Raw genomic sequence first — 19,893 nt, forward strand, 5'->3', positions numbered from 1 at the left:
GATTGAGCAGCTGAAAGGACAAACCACAAAATATTTTCTCCATAAAATATGATCAAGCATCTCTTCTGAGTTTGTGTTAAATAAGGTCAATGTCGATCTCCTCTGTCTATTTAACCTAAGCCTCTGGCCCTAGATCTAGTTCAGGAAAAAATCCATAAGATCTGCTCAGTCAGGTTTTCAGGTCCAATCACATTAATAACCTACTTTTATCAGATAATGTTGTGAATCTTTCCATTCTGTCTTGTTATAACTGTATTGCACTTTCTTGAAATATTTATTTGATATCAGTCATCTTTTAAAAATATCCTGCTTGGTTTTAAGGTTAATAATGGTGTCATTCATATAGAATACATTCTATTGAGTTTCATGTTAAGCAAGTCTTTACAATCTGGGTGTCCGCGGGGTTGTAAAAGGTATTAAAAGGTAGTAAATGAAATTAGCAAAAATCAAGGCCATTAAAAAGTATTACAAAGAAATAAACGTCATCTGACGAGGTATTACATTTTCGAACCACTATCCAACTGTGAGTTTTTTTCTTTTGGTCGTAAGTGCAGGCCTATCGCCTTAAAATCGCGTGAATTTATTTATATAAATTATATGTGCGAGTAGGACCTGAGAGGTATCGATGATGTGACACCAGACAGCGTGCAACACGGTAAAACTATTAGCACCTCAGTCTATGCTCCAAGTGGATAGCACACGGCTAGCTTGCTGCCAAAAGTTTGCAAAAGTTCTCTACTATTGACAAAGTCATGGGGAAATGTAATTTTTCAGACCTCTGGTTAGAGGACTCTAGATTCAAAGACTGGCTTAGGCCAGTAGTTGTTGACAGCCGAGAGACTTATTGCCACATCTGTCAAAAGACAATGAATGTCACCTGGATGGGAATGCACAAGGCACGGGTCGGGTATTGGTAAACATGATGACCGCTCACCGCTTTCAGTCAGTGCGTTTACATGACACTCAAGAAAACTGAATTACTGCGTTAGTCTGACTATGATCGGATTTTTAAGATGCATGTATACACCGTAGTCTGACTAAAATCGGACAGGATCGGATTTCTCATAGTTGAATTACACCACGTAGATTATTCGATTGAAAGTCGCATTAACTCCTGCAAGTATACATTTCCAGCGGATCAGATCGGATTTTGCGTTCTGCGCAGGCGCGAGATTTTTCCCCGGGGCCGTGAGCCGGAAGTAGATGGACGGCGGCGGCGGCAGTGGCGTCTTTCCTCCGAAATCACTGCAAAAAAGAGCGCCATTGTGCATCTAGTTTGTGTAATTATCATGTACACCATATACGAAGTGTACAAAGATGTAGCTTCGTCTCGCTCTTCGTACGCCATCTTTCTTGAATGCCGAGGCAGCTGGTGACGTAAAGAGGTCAGCCAGAGGTGTCTCTGTTACCACTAGTTGAAATGGGCACAGCGCCACCTAGTGTACCGGGGTATGACATGCTTTCGGCAGTAATTCGATTTTCTCACCGGCATGTATACTCGGATAATTGCAGTTGTCCGATTGAGCAGCATAGTCGAACTATGGCTGTAATCTGACTAAGAGTGTTTTTGTGCCTCTGATTCATGTCTTCATGTCACTCTGCAAGTCGTCCATTCATTTGTCACGACGGAACTTCATTCAAAGAAGAGCTTCTACAAGTCACTGTTTAAGTTGAGTGACTGAAATCCTCGTCATCCTATACAAAGGCTGCAACAGGTGACTCATCGAACCGGGGTGAAGTTAGTTTCAGGTTGGATATTCAGCGGATATTTACTCGGGTCCAGCCGCGACTTTAGTGAGGTTCGCCCAGTGTTAGCAGCAGGAGGACGGTCAGCTCACCTCCCAGAGCCTTGTGCTTGTGAATCGCTGGAAAGTGATTAGGGACCGTCATTACATTAATTAGCATGAATATATTAATACAAAATAACTGCATTTTTTTTTCATGCCACCCAGTGACTCCAATCCAGCAGCAAATTGTATTAGTAAACAGGACGAATGAGACACACCTATTGTTATTGTATTTTATTTTTTCTCAATAGCTTCCATGTCATGTGGCCCACTGACTTCTGAAACAGATTCTGTTTCCATAAAAAATATATAATGATGAAGAAAATAATGGTAAAAAAAGTTCTCTAATGCTCAAGAGGTAACATACTTTCAAGCAGTAATGTCAGCTTCTACACTATTTTGTCTCATGGCTTTGATTCTGATTCTGAAATTCTGAAAATGAATTTTTTCTTCCGAAAATCTCACCATAGTCACCATTTAAGGGTTATTTTTCAAAATTGCTCCCCCAGACCAGCCCTGGAAAGTGGTGTGTGCTCTTCCCACATATAACAATGAAATAATTTTTTGTCTTGGGTTAGGATTAAATAACAAATAATTGTGTATCGGTCAGTGTGTTTATTGAGGCAAAAAAGTAACAAAAAAAGTATCCAGTAATAACAGGTACTTGATTTGAATTGTAAGCATTACTACACTTCTTCACTCAGAAAGTTAAGTAACAAAATGACAGTAATCTGTTACTTTATAATTAGTCACCCCCAACACTGAAGTTCGAAAGGTTACTACTACAGTTGCAGCTTGAAGTCGTGTTGATATTAAAGAATATTATGAAGGTATTAAAAAAGGTATTAAAAGGTATTAAATTCAACTTAAGAATTGCTGTATATCTCTACAATAGATGTTGCTTCATTGATTTTTGTCATTTTTAATGTCCCAAACAGAAGAAGATATACATAAAAGATCATTTCATGTTTGCTTTCTTCGTCATAATTTTGTGTTGCTTTCTGATTTTAAACAGTTTTTTCACAGATTCTTTGATTTCTTGTGTCTGCAGAACATAAATGATTGGGTTCAACATGGGAGGAAAGACAGAGGACAAAGAGAGGTTTATGATTCTGCCGTTTGGATGAATTTTCGAAGACATTGTAAATGTGATTAATATTGGGATGAAATAGATTGCCACTAATGAAAGATGAGCTGTGCAGGTTTTAAAGGCCTTCACTCTTTCCTGAACTGTGGCCACTTTAGACAATGCATAGGCAATATATAAGTAACTAAACAAGATGAACATCAGTGGAAGCCAAACAAGAAGAACTGGTAATGATGTACCAATATCAAAGCTGGGACTTCTGTCATTGCAGGCAAGCCTGAATATCTGACCATGGTCACAGAAATAGCTGTTAATCAGTACAGACTTACAGAAGGAAAGTCTGGTAAGCAAGCCGACTGCAATGAGTACAACAAAGATGACAAAAACCCAGAATGATGCAATCAAAGAAAACATGAACCTGTGTGTCACCTTCAAATGATAATGCAGTGGGAAGATGATAGCTATCAGTCTGTCATAGCAGAGTCCAACCAGATTAAGAGTCTGCATAGAGAGGCAGGTGTAGCAGAAAAAAAGGAAAGTCAAGCAGTCGTTGTAGGGGATGTAGCGTTGGTCAAACAGAAAGATGTCAAGAAGTTTCGGCACCAGGGCAGAGTTACCAAACAGGTCCACGAATGCTAAGTTAAAAACCATGATATATTTTGGAGCTCTCAGATTATGATCCAGGTATATTACAGCCATCACAGCAGTGTTTCCCAGCACTGACACAACAAACACAAAAAAGAGAAAGACATAATAAAACTTGATATTAGGTATGCCAATGAATCCACTAATTATGAAATATGCAGGACGCACAAAAGAGATGTTTTTTCCAAGAGCAGAGTTGAAAAACTCCATTTACTTCTAAAACTGTCCACAGTTCAGTATGTTATGTTGAGAAGTGTCCTCTTCTGTGTATCTGCATCAGAACAGCGTTTGAAGTTCCTTCTCTTTCTGGTGACAGAGGTCTGACGAGGTTTAACTGAGGCAGGAGTGCTACTAAGAGAAATAGTCTACCTCTGTATTTCCCTAATATAAGGTCAATGTCTTTCCCCCTGTGTCTGAGTGACTGCTCATCAGGCAAACCCACTTTAAGCCATTTTACTGAACACAATCATGTGATACGCTAATATAATATACAACTACAGAGTACTTATAACACATTTTTTAATTTTTGTAATTTTATTTTACTCAGTGACCATTACATTGGTTTTCTGACTGGAAACAATGTTTTCTTTAGAATTATTTAAAGAGGAGACAATAACTAAATATCTCCGGCCAATCATTCAGCTATATTTTCTAATCCCTATCATGACAAATAAACATGGACGCAAAGTTCCCATGAAAAGCCTGGTGGAGCACTACTTGCTTCAGTGAAAAGAGGCAAGGGAGGGATATTGACCATGGTGAAACAAGACAGCCTCCTACATATTCGGCCATATTTGGCACCTGGCACCAAAGAGCTGAGTCAACCATTTTGGTTCTTCTTTACTTTACTTTACTTTATACAGAATTCGAAACTTCTGAGCTAACCTGAGCTGTAACTTGAACCAACTTCTACTGATTTAAGTCAAGGATGTACTTTCACAGTGACTCTAGGCTCTCCGTCTTAGAGCCTCTCTGCTGGGTCTCATGGGGTTTAGTGCTTCAGTTACTCTTGTTTCGATATACTGTCTCTTGCACATCAGTCAGCGCATTTACATGCACAGCTTAGTCGGATTAAAGCCATAGTTCGACTATGCTACTCAAACAGACAACTGCAATTATCTGAGTATACATGCCGGTGAGAAATCGGATTATTGGGCCGGAGCATGTCATACCCCGGTACGCTAGGTGGCGCTGTACCCATTTCAACTAGTGGTAACAGAGACACCTCTGGCTGACCTCTTTACGTCACCAGCTGCCTCGGCATTCAAGAAAGATGGCGTACGAAGAGCGAGACGAAGCTACATCTTTGTACATTTCGTATATGGTGTACATGATAATTTCACAAACTAGGTGCACAATGGCGCTCTTTCTTGCCGTGATTTCAGAGGAAAGATGCCGCCGCCGCCGTCCGTCTACTTCCGGTTCACGGCCCCAGGGAAAAAATCTTGCACCTGCGCAGAACCCAAAATCCGATCCGATCTGATGGAACATATACATGCAGGAGTAATGCGACTATCAATCGAATAATCTGGGTGCTTTAATTCGACTATGAGAAATCCAATCCTGTCCATTTTTAGTCACACTAAGGTGTATACATCTTAAAGATCCGATCATATTCGAACTAACACAGTAATTCGGTTTTCTTGAGTGTCATGTAAATGCACTGAGTTTTTCACACACATGAATTTATTTGTGGCGGTCTATATCAACATTGGCTGCAACATATTGATTTTCTATTTTGGAGCTGAACGTCCCATTCTCTTTCATTCAAGACAGCGCAACCGTCAGTGAATACTCCGATACAGTAGATGGTGGTGTGGTTTTTGGTCCACCAATACAACCAATGAAGAAGAGGAGGAAACTTTTTAACACAGTTGGCTTAACTTCCTCTGCAAAGAAGAGGAATTTTGGGCAATTCAGTCAGTGAAATTTGGAGAGTCTAGAAGAGCCGCCCAATTACATTTTATCCCATATTACATATAGATATTTAGCTCGGCGCTAAAAGGAACTTAGCCAAATCTGTCGGCAAAAGTCTTGAGTGCTAATGCTCTATTGCACCCCAGCTGGACAGCCGCCGCCTCAATAAAAAATCTGATTCTGTGCGAAATACTGCATATCATATACATGGTAGCATCAGGTTCTACATTTATGACACAACAACCTATAAAATAAAGCAACAAAAATAGCTTAATAAAAATCTGTGTATCTTCATGACTACATTTCAGACGATGATGATGACATGAATCAATGCATGCTGCATTTCCATACTTAACTTCATGATTAAAGCCTCATGATTGAACAAGATACCCTGAATTAAACCACCATTCTTGATGATAATAACCATCTCTGGACAATTATGTCAAAACCCTTTTTGTTCACATTTCACAAGATTTCAAGAAAAAGATATCACAAAAAGAGAAGTCTGGTTTCTCAGAATCTTGATTGCTGCTTCACAATAAAAATCCTTCAACAAAAGTCAGTGTGTCCCTGAGTGGTGGGAGAGGTTTTAATGCAAATTGGTATTAAAAAACAAAAAGGTTAGCTAATTCAAAAAAGAGAAGCACACAATAAACAAGATGACATCCTGTTTTTAAATTAGGATAAGGTACCACAAAAAAGCAGGAAAACATTGCAACATCCGTTTCTCTCTATGTTTTACATTTTGCCCCAAAATATGAAAAAAGAAAACAAAGTACATTTAACATCTCTTTTAAAAATGTCCTGCTTGATTTTAAGGTTAGTAATGTTGTCATACGTATGGAATAAATTCTATTGAGTTTCATTTTAAACAAGTATTTAGAATACATGTTGATTCATTGATTTTTGTCATTTTTAATGTCTCACACAGAAGAACAGGAAAATATACATAAAAGGTCATTTTATGTATTTTCTTTCTTTGCCGTACTTTTGTGTTACTTTCTGATTTTAAACATTTTTTTCACAGATTCTTTGATTTCTTGTGTCTGCAGGACATAAATGATTGGGTTCAACATGGGAGGAAAGACAGAGGTCAAAGAGAGGTTTATGATTCTGCCGTTTGGATGAATTTTCAAAGACATTGTTAATGTGATTAATATTGGGATGAAATAGATTGCCACTAATGAAAGATGAGCTGTGCAGGTTTTAAAGGCCTTCACTCTTTCCTTAACTGTGGCCACTTTAGACAATGCATAGGCAATATATAAGTAACTAAACAAGATGAACATCAGTGGAAGCCAAACAAGAAGAACTGGTAATGACATACTAATAGCAAAGCTGGGACTTCTGTCATTGCAGGCAAGCCTGAATATCTGACCATGGTCACAGAAATAGCTGTTAATCAGTACAGACTTACAGAAGGAAAGTCTGGTAAGCAAGCCGACTGCAATGAGTACAACAAAGATGACAAAAACCCAGAATGATGCAATCAAAGAAAACATGAACCTGTGGGTCACCTTTAAATGATAATGCAGTGGGAAGATGATAGCTATCAGTCTGTCATAGCAGAGTCCAACCAGATTAAGAGTCTGCATAGAGAGGCAGGTGTAGCAGAAAAAAAGGAAAGTCAAGCAGTCGTTGTAGGGGATGTAGCGATGGTCAAACAGAAAGATGTCAAGAAGTTTCGGCACCAGGGCAGAGCTACCAAACAAGTCCACGAATGCTAAGTTAAAAACCATGATATATTTTGGAGCTCTCAGATTATGATCCAGGTATATTACAGCCATCACAGCAGTGTTTCCCAGCACTGACACAACATACACAAAGAAGAGAAAGACATAATAAAACTTGATATTAGGTATGCCAATGAATCCACTAATTATGAAATATGCAGGACGCACAAAAGAGATGTTTTTTCCAAGAGCAGAGTTGAAAAACTCCATTTACTTCTAAAACTGTCCACAGTTCAGTATGTTATGTTGAGAAGTGTCCTCTTCTGTGTATCTGCATCAGAACAGCGTTGGAAGTTCCTTCTCTTTCTGGTGACAGAGGTCTGACGAGGTTTAACTGAGGCAGGAGTGGCTACTAAGAGAAATAGTCTACCTCTGTATTTCCCTAATATAAGGTCAATGTCTTTCCCCCTGTGTCTAAGTGACTGCTCATCAGACAAACCCACTTTAAGCCATTTTACTGACCACAATCATGTAATACACAGATATAATATATAATTAAAGAGTACTTATACATTTTTTTATATATATATTTGGAATTTTTATTTCACTCAGTGACCATTAAATTGGTTTTCTGATTGGATGCAATGTTTTTGTTAGAGTTATTTCAAGAAGAGACAATAACTAAATATCTCTGGCCAATCAATCAGCTATATTTTCTAATCCCTACCATAACAAATAAACCTGAACGCAAAGTTCTCATGAAAGGCCTGGTGGAGCACTACTTGCTTCAGTGAAAGAGTGAGAGATATTGACCATGGTGAAGCAAGAAAGCCTCCTATATATTCGGCCATATTTGGCACCTGGCACCACAGAGCTGAGTCAACCTACAATTTCTAGCTGCAGGGCTAACTGAGCTAACCTGGCAACGGCAACTTCATTTAGCTTATGCAACAAGGTGAATAATATTATCATGAAACTCAATAAATCCCCTCTCTACTGTTAAAGGCCTCTGTTGTTGTCGAAGATAGCACACGGCCTCCATACAGATGTGTTGACTGAGATGCTGCTGTTTTCCAGCAGTTAGAAGTTACTTAGAAACAAGTAAAGCCGTCTCTCCAGAGTAGAGATTGAGCAGCTGAAACGACAAACCACAAAATATTTTCTCCATGAAATATGATCAAGCATCTCTTCTGAGTTTGTGTTAAATAAGGTCAATGTCGATCTCCTCTGTCTATTTAACCTAAGCATCTGGCCCTAGATCTAGTTCAGGAAAAAATCCATAAGATCTGCTCAGTCAGGTTTTCAGGTCCAATCACATTGATAACCTACTTTTATCAGATAATGTTGTGAATCTTTCCATTCTGTCTTGTAATAACTGTATTGCACTTTCTTGAAATATTTATTTGATTTCAGTCATCTTTTAAAATATCCTGCTTGATTTTAAGGTTAATAATGGTGTCATTCATATAGAATACATTCTATTGAGTTTCATGTTAAGCAAGTCTTTACAATCTGGGTGTCCGCGGGGTTGTAAAAGGTATTAAAAGGTAGTAAATGAAATTAGCAAAAATCAAGGCCATTAAAAAGTATTACAAAGAAATAAACGTCATCTGACGAGGTATTACATTTTCGAACCACTATCCAACTGTAAGTTTTTTTCTTTTGGTCGTAAGTGCAGGCCTATCGCCTTAAAATCGCGTGAATTTATTTATATAAATTATATGTGCGAGTAGGACCTGAGAGGTATCGATGATGTGACACCAGACAGCGTGCAACACGGTAAAACTATTAGCACCTCAGTCTATGCTCCAAGTGGATAGCACATGGCTGGCTTGCTGCCAAAAGTTTGCAAAAGTTCTCTACTATTGACAAAGTCATGGGGAAATGTAATTTTTCAGACCTCTGGTTAGAGGACTCTAGATTCAAAGACTGGCTTAGGCCAGGAGTTGTTGACAGCTGAGAGGCTTATTGCCACGTCTGTAAAAAGACAATGAATGTCACCTGGATGGGAATGCGCAAGGCACGGGTCGGGTATTGGTAAACATGATGACCGCTCACCGCTTTCAGTCAGTGCGTTTACATGACACTCAAGAAAACCGAATTACTGCGTTAGTCTGACTATGATCGGATTTTTAAGATGCATGTATACACCGTAGTCTGACTAAAATCGGACCGGATCGGATTTCTCATTGTCGAATTACACCACGTAGATTATTCGATTGAAAGTCGCATTAACTCCTGCAAGTATACATTTCCAGCGGATCGGATTGGATTTTGCGTTCTGCGCAGGCGCGAGATTTTTCCCCGGGGCCGTGAGCAGGAAGTAGATGGACGGCGGCGGCGGCAGTGGCGTCTTTCCTCCGAAATCACTGCAAAAAAGAGCGCCATTGTGCATCTAGTTTGTGTAATTATCATGTACACCATATACGAAGTGTACAAAGATGTAGCTTCGTCTCGCTCTTCGTACGCCATCTTTCTTGAATGCCGAGGCAGCTGGTGACGTAAAGAGGTCAGCCAGAGGTGTCTCTGTTACCACTAGTTGAAATGGGCACAGCGCCACCTAGCGTACCGGGGTATGACATGCTTTCGGCAGTAATTCGATTTTCTCACCGGCATGTATACTCGGATAATTGCAGTTGTCCGATTGAGCAGCATAGTCGAACTATGGCTGTAATCTGACTAAGAGTGTTTTTGTGCCTCTGATTCATGTCTTCATGTCACTCTGCAAGTCGTCCATTCATTTGTCACAACAGAACTTCATTCAAAGAAGAGCTTCTACAAGTCACTGTTTAAGTTGAGTGACTGAAATCCTCGTCATCCTATACAAAGGCTGCAACAGGTGACTCATCGAACCGGGGTGAAGTTAGTTTCAGGTTGGATATTCAGCGGATATTTACTCGGGTCCAGCCGCGACTTTAGTGAGGTTCGCCCAGTGTTAGCAGCAGGAGGACGGTCAGCTCACCTCCCAGAGCCTTGTGCTGAATCGCTGGAAAGTGATTAGGGACCGTCATTAAATTAATTAGCATGAATATATTAATACAAAATAACTGCATTTTTTTTTATACCTTCCACGTCATGCGACCCAGTGACTCCAATCCAGCAGCAAATTGTATTAGTAAACAGGACGAATGAGACACACCTATTGTTATTGTATTTTATTTTTTCTCAATAGCTTCCATGTCATGTGGCCCACTGACTTCTGAAACAGATTCTGTTTCCATAAAAAATATATAATGATGAAGAAAATAATGGTAAAAAAAGTTCTCTAATGCTCAAGAGGTAACATACTTTCAAGCAGTAATGTCAGCTTCTACACTATTTTGTCTCATGGCTTTGATTCTGATTCTGAAATTCTGAAAATGAATTTTTTCTTCCGAAAATCTCACCATAGTCACCATTTAAGGGTTATTTTTCAAAATTGCTCCCCCAGACCAGCCCTGGAAAGTGGTGTGTGCTCTTCCCACATATAACAATGAAATAATTTTTTGTCTTGGGTTAGGATTAAATAACAAATAATTGTGTATGGGTCAGTGTGTTTATTGAGGCAAAAAAGTAACAAAAAAAGTATCCAGTAATAACAGGTACTTGATTTGAATTGTAAGCATTACTACACTTCTTCACTCAGAAAGTTAAGTAACAAAATGACAGTAATCTGTTACTTTATAATTAGTCACCCCCAACACTGAAGTTCGAAAGGTTGCTACTACAGTTGCAGCTTGAAGTCGTGTTGATATTAAAGAATATTATGAAGGTATTAAAAAAGGTATTAAAAGGTATTAAATTCAACTTAAGAATTGCTGTATATCTCTACAATAGATGTTGCTTCATTTATTTTGTCATTTTTAATGTCCCAAACAGAAGAAGATATACATAAAAGATCATTTCATGTTTGCTTTCTTCGTCATAATTTTGTGTTGCTTTCTGATTTTAAACAGTTTTTTCACAGATTCTTTGATTTCTTGTGTCTGCAGAACATAAATGATTGGGTTCAACATGGGAGGAAAGACAGAGGACAAAGAGAGGTTTATGATTCTGCCGTTTGGATGAATTTTCGAAGACATTGTAAATGTGATTAATATTGGGATGAAATAGATTGCCACTAATGAAAGATGAGCTGTGCAGGTTTTAAAGGCCTTCACTCTTTCCTGAACTGTGGCCACTTTAGACAATGCATAGGCAATATATAAGTAACTAAACAAGATGAACATCAGTGGAAGCCAAACAAGAAGAACTGGTAATGATGTACCAATATCAAAGCTGGGACTTCTGTCATTGCAGGCAAGCCTGAATATCTGACCATGGTCACAGAAATAGCTGTTAATCAGTACAGACTTACAGAAGGAAAGTCTGGTAAGCAAGCCGACTGCAATGAGTACAACAAAGATGACAAAAACCCAGAATGATGCAATCAAAGAAAACATGAACCTGTGTGTCACCTTCAAATGATAATGCAGTGGGAAGATGATAGCTATCAGTCTGTCATAGCAGAGTCCAACCAGATTAAGAGTCTGCATAGAGAGGCAGGTGTAGCAGAAAAAAAGGAAAGTCAAGCAGTCGTTGTAGGGGATGTAGCGATGATCAAACAGAAAGATGTCAAGAAGTTTCGGCACCAGGGCAGAGTTACCAAACAGGTCCACGAATGCTAAGTTAAAAACCATGATATATTTTGGAGCTCTCAGATTATGATCCAGGTATATTACAGCCATCACAGCAGTGTTTCCCAGCACTGACACAACATACACAAAGAAGAGAAAGACATAATAAAATTTGATATTAGGTATGCCAATGAATCCACTAATTATGAAATATGCAGGACGCACAAAAGAGATGTTTTTTCCAAGAGCAGAGTTGAAAAACTCCATTTACTTCTAAAACTGTCCACAGTTCAGTATGTTATGTTGAGAAGTGTCCTCTTCTGTGTATCAGCATCAGAACAGCGTTTGAAGTTCCTTCTCTTTCTGGTGACAGAGGTCTGACGAGGTTTAACTGAGGCAGGAGTGGCTACTAAGAGAAATAGTCTACCTCTGTATTTCCCTAATATAAGGTCAATGTCTTTCCCCCTGTGTCTAAGTGACTGCTCATCAGACAAACCCACTTTAAGCCATTTTACTGACCACAATCATGTAATACACTGATATAATATATAATTAAAGAGTACTTATGAATTTTTTTTATATATATTTGGAATTTTTATTTCACTCAGTGACCATCAAATTGGTTTTCTGATTGGATGCAATGTTTTTGTTAGAGTTATTTCAAGAAGAGACAATGACTAAATATCTCCAGCCAATCAGTCAGCTATATTTTCTAATCTCTACCATGACAAATAAACCTGAACGCAAAGTTCCCATGAAAGGCCTGGTGGAGCACTTCTTGCTTCAGTGAAAAGAGGCAAGTGAGGGATATTGACCAGGGTGAAGCAAGAAAGCCTCCTATATATTCGGCCATATTTGGCACCTTGCCCCCAAGAGCTGAGTAAACATACGATTGCTAGCTGCAGGGCTAACTGAGCTAACCTGGCAACGGCAACTTCATTTAGCTTATGCAACAAGGTGAATGATATCATCAGGAAACTCAATTAATCCCCCCTCTACTGTTAAAGGCCTCCGTTGTTGTCGGAGATAGCACACGGCCTCCATACAGATGTGTTGACTGAGATGCTGCTGTTTTCCAGCAGTTAGAAGTTACTTAGAAACAAGTAAAGCCGTCTCTCCAGAGTTGAGATTGAGCAGCTGAAAGGACAAGCCACAAAATATTTTCTCCATAAAATATGATCAAGCAGCTCTTCTGAGTTTGTGTTAAATAAGGTCAATGTCGATCTCCTCTGTCTATTTAACCTAAGCGTCTGGCCCTAGCTCTGGTTCAGGAAAAAATCCATAAGATCAGCCCAGTTGGGTTTTCAGGTCCAATCACATTAATAACCTACTTTTATCAGACAGTGCTGTGAATCTTTCCATTCTGTCTTGTTATAACTGTATTGCGCTTTCTTGAAATATTTATTTGATATCAGTCATCTTTTAAAAATATCCTGCTTGATTTTAAGGTTAATAATGATGTCATTCATACAGGCCTGTAAACCAGCTGTTGCCACTCGCCAAATGCGACTAAAATATTCCCCTGGCGACTTAATTTTGGAGGGATACATGCCACAGGGCGGGTAAATGTTTGTCCCGATAGTCGTGCTCTTGCAATAAACTATGCATGATATAGCAAAACATTGTAGTAGCTGTAAAGTGATAAATTATGACGGTAGCAAACGTTAGTGCTAAACCGGCTATTTGTTGTGTGTCGCGCTGAAGTAGCTCCCCCGATGTCACTGCTGTAGAAAATAGTTCCCCTCAGAAGCAACGTAGCATGCGCGTCACTGCTCTTTATAAGTTTGGCGCAGTGACTGTGATTTGAGCGCAGCAATGACGGCACCTCTAACTCATGAGCTGAGGGAAGTTGTACTTAAGTTGTGCATCATTTCTAAACGACTTCCTTCAATTAGGTTTCAGTATGATAATCAAGTGGCTTAATATGAGAACAGTTGTCACATGACAAAACGTGTAAAACCATGGGTCTATCAAATCCAGTGTAAATGTTATTATGGTACAGTCTCCACTGACAATTCTATTACAGAGCCTGATAGTTAATTAATGAGTGTTTCCTTTGTCAAAGTTTTGCACTGTACAAGTTTTCAATTTGCAATGTTATGAAATTTAATTAATAATATTAAAATGTATTTCTAAATAATACTTTGGCCTCTTTTCTAAGCATGTATTGGTATATAATACTGTTCTACATGAAAAGTACTGAAACAGATGTATATGCAACAAAAAGAGGCAATTCATTATTTGGCAGGTAAAAAATGTACTTGGCCGGTAGATTCTTTCATCTACCGGTCCCCTTGGCAGGTGAGCCAAAAAGTTAGTTTACAGCCCTGCATTCATATAGAATACATTCTATTGAGTTTCATGTTAAACAAGTCTTTACAATCTGGGTGTCCGTGGGGTTGTAAAAGGTATTAAAAGGTAGTAAATGAAATTAGCAAAAATTAAGGCCATTAAAAAGTATTAAAAAGTAATAAACATCATCTGACAAGGTATTACATTTTCAAACCACTATCCAACTGTGAGTTTTTTTTCCATTTGTCATAAGTGCAGGCCTATCTCCTAAAAATTGTGTGAATTTATTTATATAAATTATATGTGCGAGTAGGACCTGAGAGGTATCGATGATGTGACACCAGACAGTGTGTGACACGGTAAAACTATTAGCACCTCAGTCTATGCTCCAAATGGATAGCACACGGCTGGCTTTCTGCCAAAAGTCTGCAAAAGTTCGCTACTATTGACAAAGTCATGGGGAAATGTAATTTTTCGGACCTCTGGTTAGAGGACTCTAGATTCAAAGACTGGCTTAGGCCAGTAGTTGTTGACAGCCGAGAGGCTTATTGCCACGTCTGTAAAAAGACAATGAATGTGACCTGGATGGGAATGCACAAGGCACGGGTCGGGGATTGGTAAACATGATGACCGCTCACCACTGTCAGTGTTTTTTGTGCCTCTGAATCATGTCTTCATGTAACTCTGCAAGTCGTCCATTCATTTGTCACGATGGAACTTCATTCAAAGAAGAGTTTCTACAAGTCACTGTTTAAGTTGAGTGACGGAAATCCTCGTCATCCTATTCAAAGGCTGCAACAGGTGACTCAGCCGCGACTTTACTGAGGTTCGCCCAGTTTCAGCAGCAGGAGGACGGTTAGCTCACCTCCCAGAGCCTTGCGCTGAATCGCTGGAAAGTGATTTAGGGACTGTCATTAAAGGAGAACTTCGGTCGATTTAAACATGCAGCTTCATTGCTCAAGCTACCCTTGATTTGCCAGTACCAAAGACGCGAACAAATTTGGTCCAGCCATTACAGAGCTCCATGAACGACGATGTAGCATTGAACGCTAACAGCATGGGGTCAGAACTTTACACTGTGTTTTAAGCGTCTTAACATGCTCCACATCTCACACCAAAAGTTATGCAACATCAGCAGACACCTTAGCACACAGCACTGTAGCGTGTATGACTCAAAATGAATAAAAAAGTAGTTAAAATAGTGTGTTTGTGCAAGAAGCTACTTACCTGTTTGTTGACATCCGTGTGCTCCGGTAGCTAGACCAAACTAGCATATCTATCGAGTGTGCTCTTAACAGGCTTAACAGGCTATTGTAAGGCTCATGGCTCATGACAGGCTGTAACATGGACATGTACATTATGAACATGTACACGAAAATGCTGGATTACGTTTCCGTCTCCGCCAGTGAGGGAGTAAGTGCACGCTCGACGGATTGACTAGTTTGGTCTAGCTACCGGAACACACGGATGTCAACAAACAGGTAAGTAGCTGCTTGCACAAACACAAGGTTTTAACTACTTTTTTATTCAGTTTGAGTCATACACGCTACAGTGCTGTGTGCTAAGGTGTCTGCTGATGTTGCATAACTTTTGGTGCGAGATGTGGAGCATGTTAAGACGCCTAAAACACAGTGTAAAGTTCTGACCCCATGCTGTTAGCATTCAATGCTACATCTCCGTTCACGGAGCTCTGTAATGGCTGGACCAAATTTGTTCGCGTCTTCGGTACTGGCAAGTCAAGGGTAGCTTGAGCAATGAAGCTGCATGATAAAATCGACCAAAGTTCTCCTTTAAATAAATTAGCATGAATATATTAATACAAAATAACTAAATTTTTTTCGATATCTTCCATGTCATGTGACCCAGTGACTCCAATCCAGCAGCAAATTGTATTAGTAAACAGGTCGAATGAGACACACCTGTTGTTATTGTATTTTATTTTTTCTCAATAGCTTCCATGTCATGTGGCCCACTTACTTCTGAAACAGATTCGGTTTCCATAAAAAATATATAATAATAAAGAAAATGATGGTAAAAAAAGTTATTTAATGCTCAAGATGTTAACATATTTTCAAGCAGTAAGGTCAGCTTCTACACTATTTTGTCTCATGTCTTAGATTCTGATTCTGAAATTCTGAAAATGAATTTTTTCTTCCAAAAATCTCAGCAGTAGTCACCATTTAAAGGGTTATTTTTCAAAATTGCTCCCCTGGACCAGCCCCGGAGAAGTGGTGTGTGCTCTTCCTACATTTAACAATGATGTTTTGTCTTGGGTTAGGATTAAATAACAAATAGTTGTGTATGGGTCAGTGTGTTTATTGAGGCAAAAAAGTAACAAAAAAAACTATCCAGTAATAATAGGTACTTCATTTGAATTGTAAGCATTACTACACTTCTTCACTCAGAAAGTTAAGTAACAAAATGACAGTAATCTGTTACTTTATAATTAGTCACCCCCAACACTGAAGTTCGAAAGGTTGCTACTACAGTTGCAGCTTGAAGTCGTGTTGATATTAAAGAATATTATGAAGGTATTAAAAAAGGTATTAAAAGGTATTGAATTCAACTTAAGAATTGCTGTATATCTCTACAATAGATGTTGCTTCATTGATTTTTGTCATTTCTAATGTCCCAAACAGAAGAAGATATACATAAAAGATCATTTCATGTTTGCTTTCTTCGTGACCTATGCATGTTTTAAAGGCCTTCAGTCCTTGTTGAACTGTGGCCACTTTAGCCAAAGAACAGCAGACATAAAGGTAACTTAACAAGATGAAAACTAGTGGAAGCCAAAATATAAGAACTGGGTACAAACAGCTAATGGCGTAATTGGGGAAATGGTCATTACAGGCCAGCCGGTATATCTGACCATGGTCACAGAAATAGCTGTTAATAATCACAGAATCACAGAAGGAAAGTCTTGTCAGGAGGCCAACTGCAATAAGTACAGCAAGTACAATAAACAGCCAGAAAGATGCAATCATACAGAACATGAACCTGTGGGTCACCATCACTTGATAATGCAGTGGGAAAGTGATAGCTATCAGTCTGTCATAGGACAGTGCAACCAGATTAAATGACTGCATAGAGAGGCAGGTGTAGCAGAAAAAAAGGAAAGTCAAGCAGTCGTTGTAGGGGATGTAGCGATGGTCAAACAGAAAGATGTCGAGGAGCTTCGGCACTAGAGCAGAGTTACCAAACAGGTCCACGAATGCTAGATTAAAAACGGTAACATATTTTGGACTCCTCAGATTATGATCCAAGATTATTACAGCCATTACAATAGTGTTTCCCAGCACTGAAATAATATAAACAAAGAAGAGAAAGACATAATAAAACTTGATATTAGGTATGCCAATTAATCCACTTATTATGAAATATGCAGGACGCACAAAAGAGATGTTTTTTCCAAGAGCAGGGTTGAAAAACTCCATTTGCTAGTAAAACTGTCCACAGTTCAGTATTTTATGTTGAGAAGTGTCCTCTTCTGTGTATCTGCATCAGAACAGCGTTGGAAGTTCCTTCTCTCTCTGGTGACAGAGGTCTGACGAGGTTTAACTGAGGCAGGAGTGGCTACTAAGAGAAATAGTCTACCTCTGTATTTCCCTTATTTAAGGTCAATGTCTTTCCCCCTGTGTCTGAGTGTCTGCTCATCAGACAAACCCACTTTAAGCCATTTTACTGAACACAATCATGTAATACGCTGATATAATATACAACTACAGAGTACTTATAACACATTTTTTAAATTTTGTAATTTATTTTACTCAGTGACCATTTCATTGGTTTTCTGACTGGAAACAATATTTTCTTTAGAATTATTTAAAGAGGAGACAATAACTAAATATCTCCGGCCAATCATTCAGCTATATTTTCTAATCCCTATCATGACAAATAAACATGGACGCAAAGTTCCCATGAAAAGCCTGGTGGAGCACTACTTGCTTCAGTGAAAAGAGGCAAGGGAGGGATTTTGACCATGGTGAAACAAGACAGCCTCCTACATATTCGGCCATATTTGGCACCTGGCACCCAAGAGCTGAGTCAACCATTTTGGTTCTTCTTTACTTTACTTTACTTTATACAGAATTCGAAACTTCTGAGCTAACCTGAGCTGTAACTTGAACCAACTTCTACTGATTTAAGTCAAGGATGTACTTTCACAGTGACTCTAGGCTCTCCGTCTTAGAGCCTCTCTGCTGGGTCTCATGGGGTTTAGTTCTTCAGTTACTCTTGTTTCGATATACTGTCTCTTGCACATCAGTCAGCGCATTTACATGCACAGCTTAGTCGGATTACAGCCATAGTTCGACTATGCTACTCAAACAGACAACTGCAATTATCTGAGTATACATGCCGGTGAGAAAATCGGATTATTGGGCCGGAGCATGTCATACCCCGGTACGCTAGGTGGCGCTGTACCCATTTCAACTAGTGGTAACAGAGACACCTCTGGCTGACCTCTTTACGTCACCAGCTGCCTCGGCATTCAAGAAAGATGGCGTACGAAGAGCGAGACGAAGCTACATCTTTGTACATTTCGTATATGGTGTACATGATAATTTCACAAACTAGGTGCACAATGGCGCTCTTTCTTGCCGTGATTTCAGAGGAAAGATGCCGCCGCCGCCGTCCGTCTACTTCCGGTTCACGGCCCCAGGGAAAAAATCTTGCACCTGCGCAGAACCCAAAATCCGATCCGATCTGATGGAACATATACATGCAGGAGTAATGCGACTATCAATCGAATAATCTGGGTGCTTTAATTCGACTATGAGAAATCCAATCCTGTCCATTTTTAGTCACACTAAGGTGTATACATCTTAAAGATCCGATCATATTCGGACTAACACAGTAATTCGGTTTTCTTGAGTGTCATGTAAATGCACTGAGTGTTTCACACACATGAATTTATTTGTGGCGGTCTATATCAACATTGGCTGCAAAATATTTATTTTCTATTTTGGAGCTGAACGTCCCATTCTCTTTCATTCAAGACAGCGCAACCGTCAGTGAATAGCATGATGTTATATACTCCGATACAGTAGATAGTGGTGTGGTTTTTGGTCCACCAATACAACCAATGAAGAAGAGGAGGAAACTTTTTAACACAGTTGGCTTAACTTCCTCTGCAAAGAAGAGGAATTTTGGGCAATTCAGTCAGTGAAATTTGGAGAGTCTAGAAGAGCCGCCCAATTACATTTTATCCCATATTACATATAGATATTTAGCTCGGCGCTAAAAGGAACTTAGCCAAATCTGTCGGCAAAAGTCTTGAGTGCTAATGCTCTATGGCACCCCAGCTGGACAGCCGCCGCCTCAATAAAAAATCTGATTCTGTGCGAAATACTGCATATCATATACATGGTAGCATCAGGTTCTACTTTTATGACACAACAACCTATAAAAAAAAGCAACAAAAAATAGCTTAATAAAAATCTGTGTATCTTCATGACTACATTTCAGACGATGATGATGACATGAATCAATGCATGCTGAATTTCCATACTTAAACTTCATGATTAAAGCCTCATGATTGAACAAGATACCCTGAATTAAACCACCATTCTTGACAATAATAACCATCTCTGGACAATTATGTCAAAACCCTTTTTGTTCACATTTCACAAGATTTCAAGAAAAAGTTATCACAAAAAGAGAAGTCTGGTTTCTCACAATCTTGATTGCTGCTTCACAATAAAAATCCTTCAACAAAAGTCAGTGTGTCCCTGAGTGGTGGGAGAGGTTTTAATGCAAATTGGTATTGAAAAACAAAAAGGTTAGCTAATTCAAAAAAGAGAAGCACACAAAAAACAAGATGACATCCTGTTTTTAAATTAGGATAAGATACCACAAAAAAGCAGGAAAACATTGCAACATCCGCTTCTCTCTATGTT

General features: G+C 39.1%; 4 protein-coding genes across 4 annotated transcripts; all 4 read right to left on the bottom strand.

Moving 5' to 3' along the window:
• Positions 1 to 2,745: 2,745 nt before the first annotated feature.
• LOC115594688 (olfactory receptor 1-like) lies at positions 2,746 to 3,729 on the bottom strand. The gene has a single exon (XM_030438890.1). It carries the CDS (start codon positions 3,727 to 3,729, stop codon positions 2,746 to 2,748), a length of 984 nt encoding a protein of 327 aa, XP_030294750.1.
• Positions 3,730 to 6,431: 2,702 nt separating this feature from the next.
• On the bottom strand, positions 6,432 to 7,379 carry LOC115593474 (olfactory receptor 1E5-like). Its single transcript, XM_030436995.1, has one exon. It carries the CDS (start codon positions 7,377 to 7,379, stop codon positions 6,432 to 6,434), a length of 948 nt encoding a protein of 315 aa, XP_030292855.1.
• Positions 7,380 to 10,987: 3,608 nt separating this feature from the next.
• On the bottom strand, positions 10,988 to 11,971 carry LOC115594689 (olfactory receptor 1-like). Its single transcript, XM_030438891.1, has one exon. The coding sequence runs from the start codon at positions 11,969 to 11,971 to the stop codon at positions 10,988 to 10,990; it is 984 nt and encodes a 327-aa protein (XP_030294751.1).
• Positions 11,972 to 14,482: 2,511 nt separating this feature from the next.
• Positions 14,483 to 17,430, bottom strand: LOC115594691 (olfactory receptor 6C4-like). Its single transcript, XM_030438896.1, has 2 exons — positions 16,683 to 17,430; positions 14,483 to 14,553 (listed from the first exon to the last, which is right to left on the bottom strand). The coding sequence occupies exons 1-2, from the start codon at positions 17,428 to 17,430 to the stop codon at positions 14,483 to 14,485; spliced, it is 819 nt and encodes a 272-aa protein (XP_030294756.1).
• Between the last annotated feature and the right edge of the window lie 2,463 nt (positions 17,431 to 19,893).

The sequence above is a fragment of the Sparus aurata genome, chromosome 13 (genome assembly GCF_900880675.1).
Source record: "Sparus aurata chromosome 13, fSpaAur1.1, whole genome shotgun sequence".
Classification (NCBI taxonomy): domain Eukaryota; kingdom Metazoa; phylum Chordata; class Actinopteri; order Spariformes; family Sparidae; genus Sparus; species Sparus aurata.